The sequence below is a fragment of the Pseudorca crassidens genome, chromosome 5, assembly GCF_039906515.1.
Source record: "Pseudorca crassidens isolate mPseCra1 chromosome 5, mPseCra1.hap1, whole genome shotgun sequence".
Lineage (NCBI taxonomy): Eukaryota > Metazoa > Chordata > Mammalia > Artiodactyla > Delphinidae > Pseudorca > Pseudorca crassidens.
This window is the reverse complement of record NC_090300.1, coordinates 15,910,863-15,926,759: the sequence shown is the minus strand read 5'-3', so window position 1 is coordinate 15,926,759 and position 15,897 is coordinate 15,910,863. Positions and strand designations below refer to the sequence as shown.

The following is a 15,897-nucleotide window of genomic DNA, read 5'->3' as shown; positions in this document are numbered from 1 at the left end:
ACTTAGCCTTAACCTTAAAAATCTAGGGAAAAAAGAGAAAGTAAACCCAAAGCAAGTAGAAGGAAGGAAATCATAAAGACTAAAGAGGAAACAAATGAAATAGGGAATAGAAAATAAAGGTGAAAAACCAACAAAAGCAAAAGTCAGTTCTTTGGGAAGATCAAAATTGGCAAAGCTTTTCTACAATAACCAATTAAAAAAAGGGAGAGGACTCAAATTATTAAAATTGGGAATGGAAGAGGGGTTGTTACTGTTGAGTACACTACTATGGAGTACCGAGGAATACTACGAACAGCTGTATACCAACAAATTAAATGACCTAGATGAAATGGGCAGATTAGATTCCTAGAGAGATACAACCTGTCAAAAGTGAATCAAGAACAAATAGAAAATCTGGATAGACCTAAAACAAAAGGTTAAATTAGTAAGTAAAAGAAAAACTTCCCACAAAGAAAAACCCAGGCTGAGATGGCTTCATGGTGAATTCTACCAAATGCTTCATGAATTAACACCCATCCTTCAAAAAATTTTACAAAAAATAGATGAGGGAACATTTCCTAACTCATTCTATAAGGCCAGTGTTACCCTGATACCACAACCAGATAAATATATCACAAGAAAACAGCAGACCAAGACCCATAGTTAATATGGGCATTAAAATCCTGAACAAAATACTAGTAAACTGAATTCAACATAATAAAGGATTATATACCATGACCAAGTGCAGTTTATCCCAAGAATGCAAACCCTTTTCAATATATGAAAATCAATCCATGAATATACCATATTAATAGAGTAAAGGATGAAGACCACATATGATCTCAAAAGACTCTCATAAAACATTTGATAAAAATCTAACACCCTTTTATGAGTAGAAACGATTCAACAAACTATTATAGACAACTACTGATAAGGACATCTATGAAAAGCCCGCTAACTTCATACTTGATGGTGAAAGACTGAAAGCTTTCCCCTAAGGTGAGCCAGATAAGAATGTCCACTCTCACTGCTTTCATTCAGCATTGTAGTGGAGGTTCTCCGTGGGGGTAGTTAGATAAGGAAAAGAAATATAAGGCATGCAGATTGAAAAGGAAGAAGTAAAACTTAGCTGACAGTATGATCCTGTATATAGACTGTCTTAAGCAGTAAAAAGAAAAAAACGGAGGGACCTTCAAGATGGTGGAGGAGTAAGACGTGGAGATCACCTTCCTCTCCACAAATACATCAAAGATACATCTACATGTGGAACAACTCCTACAGAACACCTACTGAATGCTGGCAGAAGACCTCAGACTTCCCAAAAGGCAACAAAATCCCCATGTACCTGCATAGGGCAAAAGAAAAAACAGGACAAAAGAATAGGGTCGGGACCTGTGCCACTGGGAGGGAGCTGTGAAGGAGGAAAAGTTGCCACACACTAGGAAGCCCCTTCACTGGTGGAGATGGGGGCTGGGCCGGGGGGAGGGGAAGCTTCTTAGCTACGGAGAAGAGCGCAGCAGTAGGGGTGCAGACGTCAAAGCGGAGAGATTCCCGCACAGAGGATTGGTGCTGACCAGCACTCACCAGCCTGAGAGGCTTGTCTGCTCACCCGCCGGGCCGGGTGGGGCTGGGAGCTGAGGCTCCAGCTTTGGAGGTCAGATACCAGGGAGAGGACTGGGGTTGGCTGCGTGAAGACAGCCTGAAGGGAGCTTGTGTACCACAGCTAGCCAGGAGGGAGTCCGGGAAAAAGTCTAGACCTGCCTAAGAGGTAAGAGACCATTGTTTCGGGGTGCGGGAGGAGAGGGGATTCCTTCCCTGTTGGCCCACAGAAGGCAGAGAGCACCACTTAAATGAGCTCCAGAGATGGGCATGAGCCACAGCTATCAGCTGGGACCCCAGAGACAGGCATGAAATGCTAACACTGCTGCTGCAGCCACCAAGAATCCTGTGTGCAAGCACAGGTCACTATCCACACCCTCTGGGGAGCCTGTACAGCACGCCACTGCCAGGGTCCCGTGATCCAGGGACAACTTCCCCAGGAGAACACATGGTGCGCCTCAGGCTGTTGCAACGTCATGCTGGTCTCTGTTGCCACAGGCTCGCCCTGCATTCCAATTATAACTACTGTACCCCTCCTTCCCTCTGGCCTGAATGAGCAAGTGTCCCCTAATCAGCCACTGATTTAATCTCCTTCTCTCTGAGTGGGAACACATGCCTGAGGGCGACCTACACACAGAGCTGGGGCCAAAACCAAAGCTGAACCCCAGGAGCTGTGCAAACAAAGAAGAGAAAGGGAAATTTCTCCGTGAAGCCTCAGGAGCAGTGGATTAAATGCCCACAATCAACTTGATGTACGCTACATCCATGGAATACCTGAATAGACAACAAATCATCCCCAAATTGGTGGACTTTGTGAGCAACTGTAGGCTTGGGGTTTGCTGTCTGTGAGTGATGTGTTTCTGATTCTTAACGTTTATCTTAGTTTAGTCTTCAGCGCTTGTTATCATGGGTGGATTTGGTTATTGGTTTGGTTCTATTTTTTGTATTTTTAAAATATAATTTTAATAATTTTTTTAATTTATTACTTTAAAATTTTCTTTTCTTCCTTTTTTTCTCCCTTTTCTTCTAAGCCATGTGGCTGACAGTGTTTTGGTGCTACAGCCTGGTGTCAGGCCTTAGCCTCTGAGGTGGGAGAGCTGAGTTCAGGACATTGGACCACCACACACCTCCCAGCCCCATGTAATATCAATCAGCGAGAGCTCTCCCAGAGATCTCCATCTCAATGCTAAGACCCAGCTCCGCCCAGTGGCCAGCAAGCTCCAGTGCTGGATGCCCCATGTCAAACAACTAGTAAGACAGGAACACAACTCCACCCATTAGCAGAGAGGCTGCCTAAAATCATACTACGTTCACAGACACCTCAAAGCACACCACTGGATGCGGCCCTGCCCACCAGAAAGACAAGATCCAGCCCCATCCACCAGAACACAGACACCAGTCCCCTCCACCAGGAGGCCTACACAAGCCACTGAACCAACCTCACCCACTGGGGGCAGACACCAAAAACAATGGGAACTATGAGCCTGTAGCCTGCGAAAAGCTAACCACAAACACAGTAAGTTAGACAAAATGAGAAGACAGACAAATATGCAGCAGATGAAGGAGCAAGGTAAAAACCCACCAGACCAAACAAATGAAAACGAAATAGGCAGTCTACCTGACAAAGAATGCAGAGTAATGATAGTAAAGATGATCCAAAATCTTGGAAAGAGAATGGAGAAAATAAAAAAAACGTTTAACAAGGACCTAGAAGAACTAAAGAGCAAACAAACAATGATGAACAACACAGTACATGAAATTAAAAATTCTCTAGAAGGACTCAATAGCAGAATAACTGAGGCAGAAGAATGCATTAGTGACCTGGAAGATAAAAGAGTGGAAATAACTACTGAAAAAAAAGAATGAAAATAATTGAGGACAGTCTCAGAGACCTCTGGGACAACATTAAATGCACCAACATTCAAATACTAGGGTTCCCAGAAGAAGAAGAGGTAAAGAAAGAGACTGAGAAAATATTTGAAGAAATTATAGTTGCAAACTTCCCTAACATGGGAAAGGAAATAGTAAAGTCCAGGAAGAACAGGGAGTCCCATACTTCCCCTTGGATAAATCCAAGGAGAAACATGCCAAGACATATTAATCAAACTATCAAAAATTAAATACAAAGAAAAAATATTAAAAGCAGCAAGGGAAAAGCAACAAATAACATACAAGGGGGAATCCCCGTAAAGTTAATACCTGATCTGTCAGTCGAAACTCTGCAAGCCAGAAGGGCAGGACATATTTAAAATGATGAAGGGGAAAAAGCTACAACCAGGATTACCCAGCAAGGATCTCATTCAGATTCGTTGGAGAAATTAAAAGCTTTACAGACAAGCAAACGTTAAGAGAATACAGCACCACCAAACCAGCTTTACAGCAAATGTTAAAGGAAGTTCTCTAGGGAGGGAACACAAGAGAAGGAAAAGACCTACAAAGAGAAACCCAGAACAATTATGAAAATGGTAATAGGAACATACGTATCGATAATTACCTTAAATATAGATGGAGTAAATGCTCCCACCAAAAGACATAGACTGGCTGAATGGATACAAAAACATGACCCATATATATGCTGTCTGCAAGAGACCCACTTCAGACCTATGAACACATACAGACTGAAAGTGAGGGGATTGAAAAAGATATTCCATGCAAATGGAAATCAAAAGAAAGCTGGAGTAGCAATTCTCATATCAGACAAAACGGACTTTAAAATAAAGACTATTACAAAACACAAAGAGGACACTACATAATGATCAAGGGATCAATCCAAGAAGAATATATAACAATTGTAAATATTTATGCACGCAACTTAGGAGCACCTCAATATATAAGGCAAATGCTAACAGCCATAAAAGGGGAAATAAACAGTAACACAATCATAGTAGTGGACTTTAACACCCCACTTTTACCAATGGACAGATCATCCAAAGTGAAAATAAATAAGGAAACACAAGCTTTAAATGATACATTAAACAAGGTGGACTCAGTTGATAATTTATAGGACATTCCATCGAAAAACAACAGAATACACTTTCTTCTCAAGTGCTTATGGAACATTCTCCAGGATAGATCATATATTGGGTCACAAATCAAGCCTTGGTAAATTTAAGAAAATTGAAATCATATCAAGTACCTTGTCTGACCACAATGCTATGAGACTAGATATCAGTTACAGGAAAAAATTGTAAAAAATACAAACACATAGAGGCTAAAAAATACACTACTAAATAACCAAGAGATCACTGAAGAACTCAAAGAGGAAATCAAAAAACACCTAGAAACAAATTACAATGAAAACACGACCACCCAAAAACCTATGGGATGCAACAAAAGCAGTTCTAAGAGAGACGTTTATAGCAATACAATCCTACCTCAAGAAACAAGAAACATCTCAAATAAACAACCTAACCTTACACCTAAAGAAACTAGAGAAAGAAGAACAAAAAAAACCCAAAGTTAGCAGAAGGAAAGAAATCATAAAGATCAGTTCAGAAATAAATGAAAAAGAAATGAAGGAAACAGTAGCAAAGATCAGTAAAACTAAACGCTGGTGCTTTGAGAAGATAAACAAAACTGATATACCATTAGCCAGACTCATCAAGAAAAAGAAGGGAGAGGACTCAAATCAACAGAATTAGAAACGAAAAAGGAGAAGTAACAGCTGACACTGCAGAAATACAAAGGGGCATGAGAGATTACTATAAGCAACTATATGCCAATAAAATGGATAACCTGGAAGAAATGGACAAATTCTTAGAAAAGCACAACCTTCCGAGACTGAACCAGAAAGAAATAGAAAATATCAACAGACCAGTCACAAGCACTGAAATTGAGACTGTGATTAAAAATCTTCCAACAAACAAAAGCCCAGGACCAGATGACTTCACAGGCGAATTCTATCAAATATTTAGAGAAGAGCTAACACCTATCCTTCTCAAACTCTTCCAAAATATAGCAGAGGGAGGAGCACTCCCAAACTCATTCTAGGAGGCCACCATCACCCTGATACCAAAACCAAAGATGCCACAAAAAAAGAAAACTACAGGCCGACATCACTGATGAACATAGACGCAAAAATCCTCAACAAAATACTGGCAAACAGAATCCAACAGCACATTAAAAGGATCATACACTATGATCAGGTCTGGTTTATCATCCCAGGAATATAAGGATTCTTCAATATATGAAAATCAATGTGATAAACTATATTAACAAATTGAACGAGCAAAACTATATGATAATCTCAATAGGTGAAGAAAAAGCGTTTGACAAAATTCAACACCCATTTATGATAAAAACTCTCCAGAAAGTAGGCATAAAGGGAACGTACCTCTACATAATAAAGGCCGTATATGACAAACCCACAGCCAACATTGTTCTCAATGATGAAAAACTGAAACCATTTCCTCTAATATCAGGAACAAGACAAGGTTGCCCTCTCTCACCACTATTATTCAACATAGTTTTGGAAGTTTTAGCCACAGAAATCAGAGAAGAAAAAGAAATAAAAGGAATCCAAATTGGAATAGAAGAAGTAAAACTGTCAGTGTTTGCAGATGACATGATACTAAACATAGAGAATCCTAAAGATGCCACCAGAAAACTACTAGAGCTAATCAATGAATTTGGTAAAGTAGCAGGATACAAAGTTAATGCACAGAAATCTCTTGCATTCCTATACACTAATGATGAAAAATCTGAAAGAGAAACTAAGGAAACACTCCCATTTACCACTGCAACAAAAAGAATAAAATACCTAGGAATAAACCTACCTAAGGACACAAAAGACCCGTATGCAGAAAAATAGACACTGATGAAAGAAATTAAAGACGATACAAACAGATGGAGGGATATACCATGTTCTTGGATTGGAAGAATCAACATTGTGAAAATGACTCTACTACCCAAAGCAATCTACAGATTCAGTGCAATCCCTATCAAACTACCAATGGCATTTTTCACAGAACTAGAACAAGAAATTTCACAATTTGTATGGAAACACAAAGGATGCTGAATAGTCAAAGCAATCCTGAGAAAGAAAAATGGAGCTGGAGGAATCAGGCTGCCTGACTTCAGACTATAGTACAAAGCCAGAGTAATCAAGGCAACATGGTACTGTACAAAATAGAAATATAGATCAATGGAAGAGGATAGGAAGCCCAGAGATAAACCCATGCACTTGGTCACCTTATCTTTGATGAAGGAGGCAAGAATGTACAGTCGAGAAAAGGCAGCCTCTTCAATAAGTTGTGCTGGGAAAACTGGACAGCTACATGTAAAAGAATGAAGTTTGAATACTCCCTAACATCGTATAGAAAAAAACTCAAAATGGATTAAAGATCTAAATGTAAGGCCAGACACTATCAGACTCTTAGAGGAAAACATAGGCAGAACACCCTATGACATAAATCACAGCAAGATCCTTTCTGACCCATCTCCTAGAGAAATGGAAATAAAACCAAAAATAAACAAATGGGACCTAATGAAAGTTAAAAGCTTTCGCACAGCAAAGGAAACCATAAAGAAGATGAAAAGACAGCCCTGAGAATGGGAGAAAATATTTGCAAATGAAGCAACTGACAAAGGATTAATCTCCAAGATGTACAAGCAGCTCATGCAGCTCAATATCAAAAAAAGAAACAACCCAATCCAAAAATGGGCAGAAGACCTAAATAGACATTTTTCCAAAGAAGATATACAGATTGCCAACAAACACATGAAACGATGCTCAGCATCACTAATCATTAGAGAAATGAAAATCAAAACTACAGTGAGATATTACCTCACACCAGTCAGAATGGCCATCATGAAAAAAATCTGCAAACAATAAATGCTGGAGAGAGTGTGGAGAAAAGGGAACCATATTGCACTGTTGGTGGGAATGTAAATTGATACAGCCACTATGGAGAACAGTATGGAGGTTCCTTAAAAAACTAAAAGTAGAATTACCATATGACCCAGCAATGCCTCTACTGGGCATATACCCTGAGAAAACCATAATCCAAAACCACAGTGTTCGTTGCAGCACTATTTACAATAGACAGGACATGGAAGCAACCTAAGTGTCCACCAATGGATGGATAAAGAAGATGTGGCACATATATACAGTGGAATATTACTCAGCCATAAAAAGAAATGAAATTGCGGTATTTGTAGTGAGGTGGATGGACCTAGAGTCTGTCATACAGAGTGAAGTAAGTCAGAAAGAGAAAAACACCGTATGCTAACACATATATATGAAATATATATAAAAAAAGTGGTTCTGACGAACCTAGGGTCAGGACAGGAATAAAGACACAGATGTGGAGAATGGTCTTGAGGACATGGGGAGGGTGAAGGGTAAGCTGGGACGAAATGAGAGAATAGCATTGACATATATACACTACCAAATGTAAAATAGATAGCTAGTGGGAAGAAGCTGCATAGCACAGGGAAATGAACTCCGTGCTTTGTGACCACCTACAGGGGTGGGATATGGAGGGTGGGAGGGAGACGCAAGAGGGAGAGGATATGGGGACATATGTATACATATAGCTGATTCACTTTGTTATACAGCAGAAACTAACACAACGTTGTAAAGCAATTACACTCCAATAAAGATGTTAAAAAAAAGAAAAACCTATTTGAACTAACATGAGTTCCACAAAGTTGCAGAATAGAAGATTATGTTGTATTTATGTGTACAAAACTTAGTTGGATTTCTGTTTGCTAACAGTGAACAATCCAAAGATGAAATAAAGGAAACAAGTCCATTTACTCTAGCATCAGAAAGAATAAAGTACTGAGGAATCAATTTAACAAAATAGCACAAGACTTGAATAGTGAAAGCTGCAAAACATCATTGAAAGAAGTGATATAAAAAAAAATTATAGAAGATCTAAATAAGTGGAAAGACATCCCAGTTGATCTTCAGATTCTATGAAATCTGTATGAAATTTCCAGCTGCCTCTTTCTGCAGAAATTGACATTCTGATCCTACAATTCATAAAGAAATGCAAAGGACTTAAATAGCCAAAACAGTCTTAAAATTTAGGAAAGAACAAAGTTTGAGAACTCACACTTCCCAGATTTACTACGAAGCTACAGCAGTCAGGACACTATTACTGGCATAAGGATAAATATATTAATCAGTGGGCTAGAACTGACATGCAGAAGTGCATTTATGGTCACTGTTTTCTGAGAAGGGTGCCAGGACAGTTGAATGGGGGATAGAATAACCTGAAAAGATGGTGCAGGGATTACTGGGCAGCCACATGCAGAAGAATGAGTTTGCAGAGAAGTTTTCAAAATGGATCATAGACCTAAATGTAAGAGCTAAACTATAAAACTGAAGAAAACATAAGCATGTAGTTCTTCGTGACCTTGGATTAGGCAGGAGTTTCTGAAATATACCATCAAAAAGCACAAGTGACAAAAAATAGATGTGACTTCATCAAAATTATAAACATTTGTGCTTCAAAGGACACTGTCAAGAAAACGAAAGGAAAACCCACAGAATGAGATAAATATTTTAAAATTGTATGTTTAAGTACCCTGAGTATAAAGAACTCTTAACAATAAAAAAACAACTCAATTGAAAAGCAGAGGATTCAGATAGTGTCGGTCCTTCATACTTGTGGGTTCTGTAGATTCAGTCAGCCATGGATAGAATATTTTCTCTGGATATGGAACCCTTGGATACAGAGGGCTGACTGTAAGGGACTAGAGCATTCACTGATTTTGGAATCCACTGGGGGTCCTGGAACCACTCCCCCAAGAATATGAAGGGGTAATTGCAGATTTCTCTCCAAATAGGACCAATATGTACACAAAAAAGATATTCCACGTCATTAGGGAAATGTAAATCAAAACCACAGCAAGTTACCACGTCACACCCACTAGAATGCTATAATCAAAAAAACAATAACAGTGCTGGAGAGGATGTGGAGAAATTGGCACCTTTGTACATTGCTGGTAGGAATGTAAAATGATGCAGCAACTTTGGAAAAAAGTTGGCAGTTTCTCAAATGCTAAACATAGATTTACCTTATGACCCTGCAGTTTCATTTATTCTGGGTATTCTAGCTATAAACCCAAGAGAGTTGAAAACATTTGTTCACATGAAAATCTATAAACGAGTGTTCATAGTAGCATTGTTCATAAAAGCCAAAAAGTGGAAACCAGAATGTCTATCAGCCATTGAACAGATAAACAAATGTGGTGTATCCATACACTGGAATATTATTTTGGCACAAAAAGGGATGAAATACTGATGAATGCTACACCAGTCACTGAATTATACACTTTAAAATGTTGTACTTTATGGTCTACAAATTGTATTTCAGCAAAGCTGCTATTAACAAAAAGTGAACTAGAGAGGCATGATTAATTAAAAATATATAAAATATGATTCCATATTAATTTGAAAAGCAAATATGAATATAGTGTAATATGCATAGAAAACTCTTTGGAAGGATATATAAGAAAATGTCAATAGTGTTCCTCTGTGTGGTAGAAGTATGGTTTTACTTTTCTGTATTTTATGTATTTCAATAATTTTTGTATATTTAATATGTGTTAATTTGTATATTAATTTGTATATATAATAATAAAATTAAATAAATTACAAAAGATGGAGATGAATAAATTTGGTGATTAGGGGCTTGTGACCTTTTAGGGGAATGGCCCCTTAGAAGGCTGAGTATGCAGCCCTTGCGGGGGGGCAGTGAAGGAGGGACTTTGTGGTGATGGGAGGCAGGCACCCTGTGTAGGTCAGGGTCAAGAAGTTTGGCAGTGAAACTTAAGGAGGATAGGCAGCTTGAGAGGTCAACGTGTGTGAGAGAGACTGAATATTATAATAATATTGTGCATTAATGAATGTTTTATGACTTATATGTTATTTACACTTTGTCCCAGTTGCATAAATTGGGCAGTCTTTGTTTTGTAAATGAGTAAACTGAGATGCAGAACAGGTTAATGGCTTGACCTAGATCATATGGGTCGTCAGAAGTGGAACTCAGCCCTTTGATTCCAAAGCCAGTGCCTTTCCTGCTGTGCCAGGCTGCATCTGAGGGATTATAGAATAACTGCAGGGGTAAGAGTAGGACTTAGGAATTGCAGAGAGGAAGGAGAACTGGGTCAGGGCCACAAGTATGGGAGTTCCAGCTGCAAAGGAGGATGGACAGTCTTTCTGTGATTGGAGAGAAGTGTGTGAAGGTGGCCATTAAAAAATATCAGAAGAAAAGGTGATTTTGTACCAGTGCTTTTGAGGGGGATTATTGTTTTTGTTATGAGGTCAAGGAGTGAAACAGACCTCAGAGTAGTACTTTTTGTTTGTTAACAGTCATGTGGCTATTTAATATCAGCAATAATAATACTCTTGTGGCTTTTCAGAAACGCAGTCTTACTTTTCTTTTGTGCAGGTCTATTCTTACGTATAGCCGAATTGGGGGACGTGTCAAGACACTCACATTCTGCCAGGGTTCCCAGTACTTAGCCATAGCGTCTGATAATGGTGCTGTCCAACTTCTTGGAATTGAGGCCTCTAAGCTGCCCAAGTCTCCTAAAATTCATCCTCTACAAAGCAGGTATCTGTCTATCTTTTGTGTTTTGTAAACTGCATTTAGTGTACTATAATTTAACCCTCCCTCTCTAATACAGTTTGGATCAACTGAGGACCTTTGAGAATTTACTTCTTTTTTTAAGCACGTGAAATAAATAAAATTGTGTTTCCAACTCAAATCTATCACACATAGTTTCAGGAAACTATGTCTGCCTATTACTTTCTGCCAATTTGCTAAAAGGTCAGAAGGGCAGCTTTGAACTTGTGGCCCATCCCAGTCTGGAATCTGTCTGAATAACCTAATTATCAGTTACAGCTTCTGTCTCAACTCTGGCTGGCTGATTTGAAAATGTGAGTGTTCTTCATTAAAGAAAATTCAAGTGTTGTCAGCATTTTGTTACTTGGCATTAAAACCTCTGGAGGTGATGGGAACACAGAGCAGAGGTTTTAGTCAGATGATTTGCTTATCATTTTAAAAACAAGGTCCTGGCTGGTTTTACCTGAGAATTTCCTCCATTTCTTATAAATTGTAGTTGCCTGTAGATTAAACACATGCAAGGTAAGATATTTAAGATCAAGCAGAATAATTTTTCAACTGACTAGTATGTGCTGCACAATGAAAATTCCAGAAACGAATAAGATGTGTTGTACTCTCTAAGAAACCACAGTCTAGTGGGAGAGACAGACCAGTGAACAGATGATTTCAGTGCAGTGAGACAGTGTGCCCTGTGACAGGGATGGGGGGCCAGCTTGCAGGTGGATAAGAAGGCCTGGAGGGGGTGACACCAGATGTAGCCAAAGCAGAGTAGTTGAGTAGGGTGGGGCAGATAAGTCAGACATATATGCTGTTCTGGAAAACATGAAGTTATAGGGAGGAAAACAGATCCATGGTTACCACAGCTTGGGGATAGGGGTAGGGGGTGACTACAAAGGGGCTGCACAAGATACATTTTGGGGTGTGGAGTTGTACTGTATGGTTCTGTGGTAGAAGATACATGAAATGGATTTGTCATAATGCATAGAACTGTATACCACAAAATGAATATTACTGTATATAAGATTAAATTAAAAAAACCCGAAGCAACCAGGATATTGGGGGAGAGGTAGAGTGCAGCCTATGGCAGTCAGTCTAACTGTTGTACAGATGAATCACATAGTCATGTGGAAGAGTAAGGGGAATAAAGGAGGCAGCTGAACAACTTGGGAAAACTGCAGGCTAATGACAAAAGGAGCTGAGCTCAAACGTTGTATTCTAGTTGGTTGTTTTTCACATGGTTATGGTTTAATAATTCCAAAATGACTTTATTTGTACACTAAGGTTGAATAAATGAGTAAACGTATTATAGATAATGAGAGCCAGGTTTCTCACTGGAGGAAAGAAATTACAGACAAGGAAAGGGGGCTGGCTAGAATGAAGCCTGGTGCTGGATAGATATCAGTATGGACTCGATATCAGTATGACTCATGACATACATCTTTGTGTATGTGTATACACACATGTATATGTACACACACATACATGTAGACACACACAAATAGATACAGAAATAGAGTTGGGTCTGTGTGCATGAGGGTAGTATACAGAATATACTTCCTAGCTCTGGCCGTTGAGAGGTACTAGACACAGGGGCATCCCCATAGCGATGAGCACTTAGCTCATAGACCTTGGTTTTAAATGCCAATAAAAGGGACCAGGACTCCTTGAAAAACTGGTTGATTCCAGAGCCTGGGCAGGGAAAACACAAGATGCATCTGGAGCATCCTGTGATGCCAGAAGGTTAGGAAGTGGTCAGTAAGAGCACATTGCAAGGGCGTTTGAGCTAGCCTGACAGAGTGTCCCATGGCCAGACTTGGAGCAAGCTGAGCAACAAGAGGCAACGACTGTGTTAGGTCATAACTCAGAGGATAAAATAAAGTGGTCCACAAGTCCATACTGACAGAGACGAGCTGACAAGAGAAATGGCAGCTTTTCCGTACAGAAGAATTCTAATAAGCGTAGAAGGACCAAGGGAAATAGAACACCACAGGCATGATTTGTCCACAGGTCCTAAAATTAGTGGAAAAAAGTTTACACAGAAACAGGTTTTTGCATAGTCTGAAAAGAATTTCCCCTAAGTATAGAGTAGTTATAAATGGAAAAATAAAAAATAATAAGTTTACAGTGGAGGGTCCTGCCAGGCGCCATGATCCAGGTGGACATCACTGGCATCACGTGCTGACGTCAGGTGCTCCCATCTGTGCACTGAGACAGGCACGTCACACATGTGGTCTCCCTCCCAGTAAGGCACCAGCTCTGTTTGTGAGAACACATGACATGACATTCAGAAATGTCAAGGTCGTGAAAGGACAGACTGAGGCGCTGTCATAGGTGGAGGAGATGAAGGAAACGCGGCAGCTAGATGCCAGGCGGTGTCTTGGTCTGGAGCGGTTAGGTCATCAGTGGGAAAACTGGTGAAATCCAACCATGTTTTGTACCTTATGGGTACTGTACCAAGGTCAATTTCTTAGTTTTGATAAATGGTCTATGTTTATGTAAAGTGTTAGCGTGAGGGGAAGGTGAGCGAAGGATATACGGAAGTCTGTACTATTTTTGCAACTCTTCTGTAGTTCTAAAATAATTTTTTAAAAATGGTCAGCTATCATTGTCTTATGGGTCACAGAGTTTTTATTTCTTGACCATGGTTAGAATATAGATTCATCTTCAGTGGAGAAGGGTACTGTGTTTTTAGTGACTGGAAAAGTCTTTGCCTTTTGATGTGTGTCTCCTTAGAGTCCTAGACCAAAAGGAGGACGGCTGTGTGGTGGACATGCATCACTTCAACTCCGGGGCGCAGTCTGTGCTGGCCTACGCCACTGTGAACGGCGCTCTGGTGGGCTGGGACCTCAGGTCTTCCAGCAATGCCTGGACGCTGAGGCACGATCTTAAGTCAGGTCTCATCACTTCCTTTGCTGTGGACATCCACCAGTGCTGGCTCTGCATCGGTGAGCTGCCTTTCAAGTCCTTGACTGGGTCTGGATGCTACTGTCTGGAGTGGCCTTCTTAGGAAAGCTCTTTCCTTTTTCTTCATTGGTAATTTTCCCCCGTGTCCTTTTTTTTCCCCCATAATTATTATGTTATAATCACTTGCATTTTATTTTTTTCATTAAAAAACAGATTTGAAAAAGTGAAATCAATATTCCAACACATAAAACAATTTCCTCTTTCTCTTCATTCTTAAATGAGCCTCTTTATAATCATTATAGTGATCAGGTTTGCTGGCATTTTCTTATTCTGCCAGGGAAGCAGCAGGCTTAGTTTATGGATGAAAGCATTTGAATTTGGGCACACTTGGTTTTAAATTCCATTAACCACTGGCAAGCTGCTTATTAACTCTTTTGGGTCATAGTATCCTCATCTTCAAATGGGGCTCATCCTTTCAAGGGCTGCTTAGAGGAGTCAGTGAGGTAAAAGCATCCAGCACAGGAGAAGAGCTAAACAGTGGTTTCTTGCCTTGTGATTCCTCCCCACCTGCCTTTCCTCAAATGCTGAAGATGTACCCTGTGCTCTTGCTTGCTGCTTTCCTCTGTTTTAGTTTCACCTTTTTCTCTCCTAGGGCTTTGAACCTGCCCCTTTAGAAGGTACTAGAGTTTATTCATTCCCACTTGGCACTCTTTTTCAGAAGAATTATAATCTGCTGCACTTGAATATTGGTTTCTGGATTCCCTAACTTGCATTTGTGACATTAAGTATCTTTATTTTTATGTAGTTTTTATGAAATGTATTTTTTTTTGCCTTTTGTGTGACTAAACTGTACTGGTTTAGGAATATGTAATGCCAGGCCTAGAAGAGTAGCGCTATTACACACGTAGCAAATTAGCAAATGGCACTGGTGGCTCTCAGGGCGGCAGCCAGTACTGCTGTGGCTATTTGAGCCATTGTCCTGGAGAGGGGCAGGGCGACAGAGGGACCCGCTGCCCCTTTTGTCTTTTCCCACCCCCATCTCTCCACTGGAACTGGAGACCAGTCTCGGTGTTAGGGTGGACATTATTCTTTGGGATGGGGTGCCTTTTCTCTATGGGGTTTAAGGTGCCATGGGCAGATATGCACGCATTCACCCCAGTTTCTACTGTGATTGGACACCCGTGCCTGTCTCCAGAACGTTTCGGAGAAAAGGGCACATGGAAATGATTGAAACTGATGATAGCTGCAAAGCTGCTACCACTTTGGGATTGGTAAAGTGATCACTGAATGCCAGTAAACCACCTCTGGTTATTTAAGGCAGCCTGAACATTTTGAGAAGACATAAAGATTCACTTTATGTCTTCTCTAGGCCTTCTGGGTTTTTTGTGGGCACTTTTGGCAGTTAGTAAGTGTCAGTAATTAATGAATCACTCGTTTTCACTTCACATCTGTTAGGCCGTTTTGTAGTAGCTTCGTGCCAGTGCTTTGTATCTTTGGCGTAAGGCACTGTTTGACACTGGGGTTGGGGAGGGCAGCTTAGTGAAAACAAAGCCTTGTCTCCAAGTGGCTAAGCCAGGTTGAACGCGCATCCGTACAGAGCTCGCAAATTACCACTTGATGACTGTAGCCTGCTGTGCTTTACCATGGGTGGTCACCTTCTGGACTTCTCTTCCCCTCAGGGACAAGCAGTGGCACCATGGCTTGTTGGGACATGCGGTTCCAGCTGCCCATTTCCAGTCACTGCCACCCTTCCAGGGCCCGCATCCGGCGCCTCTCCATGCACCCGCTGTACCAGTCCTGGGTGATCGCAGGTAAGAGGGAGGGCTGGCTTTCG

The 15,897-nt window shown here is 40.4% G+C and overlaps 1 protein-coding gene across 3 annotated transcripts in view; it reads left to right on the top strand.

The window, feature by feature from the left end:
• Positions 1-15,897, top strand: part of PIK3R4 (phosphoinositide-3-kinase regulatory subunit 4) — a 73,948-nt gene that overhangs the window by 52,559 nt on the left and 5,492 nt on the right. For all 3 annotated transcript variants that reach the window (XM_067737432.1, XM_067737433.1, XM_067737431.1), the window contains 3 exons: positions 10,983-11,147; positions 13,893-14,104; positions 15,743-15,874. In XM_067737432.1, coding sequence (XP_067593533.1) covers positions 10,983-11,147; positions 13,893-14,104; positions 15,743-15,874 — 509 coding nt within the window. The remainder of the gene's footprint in view (positions 1-10,982; positions 11,148-13,892; positions 14,105-15,742; positions 15,875-15,897) is intronic.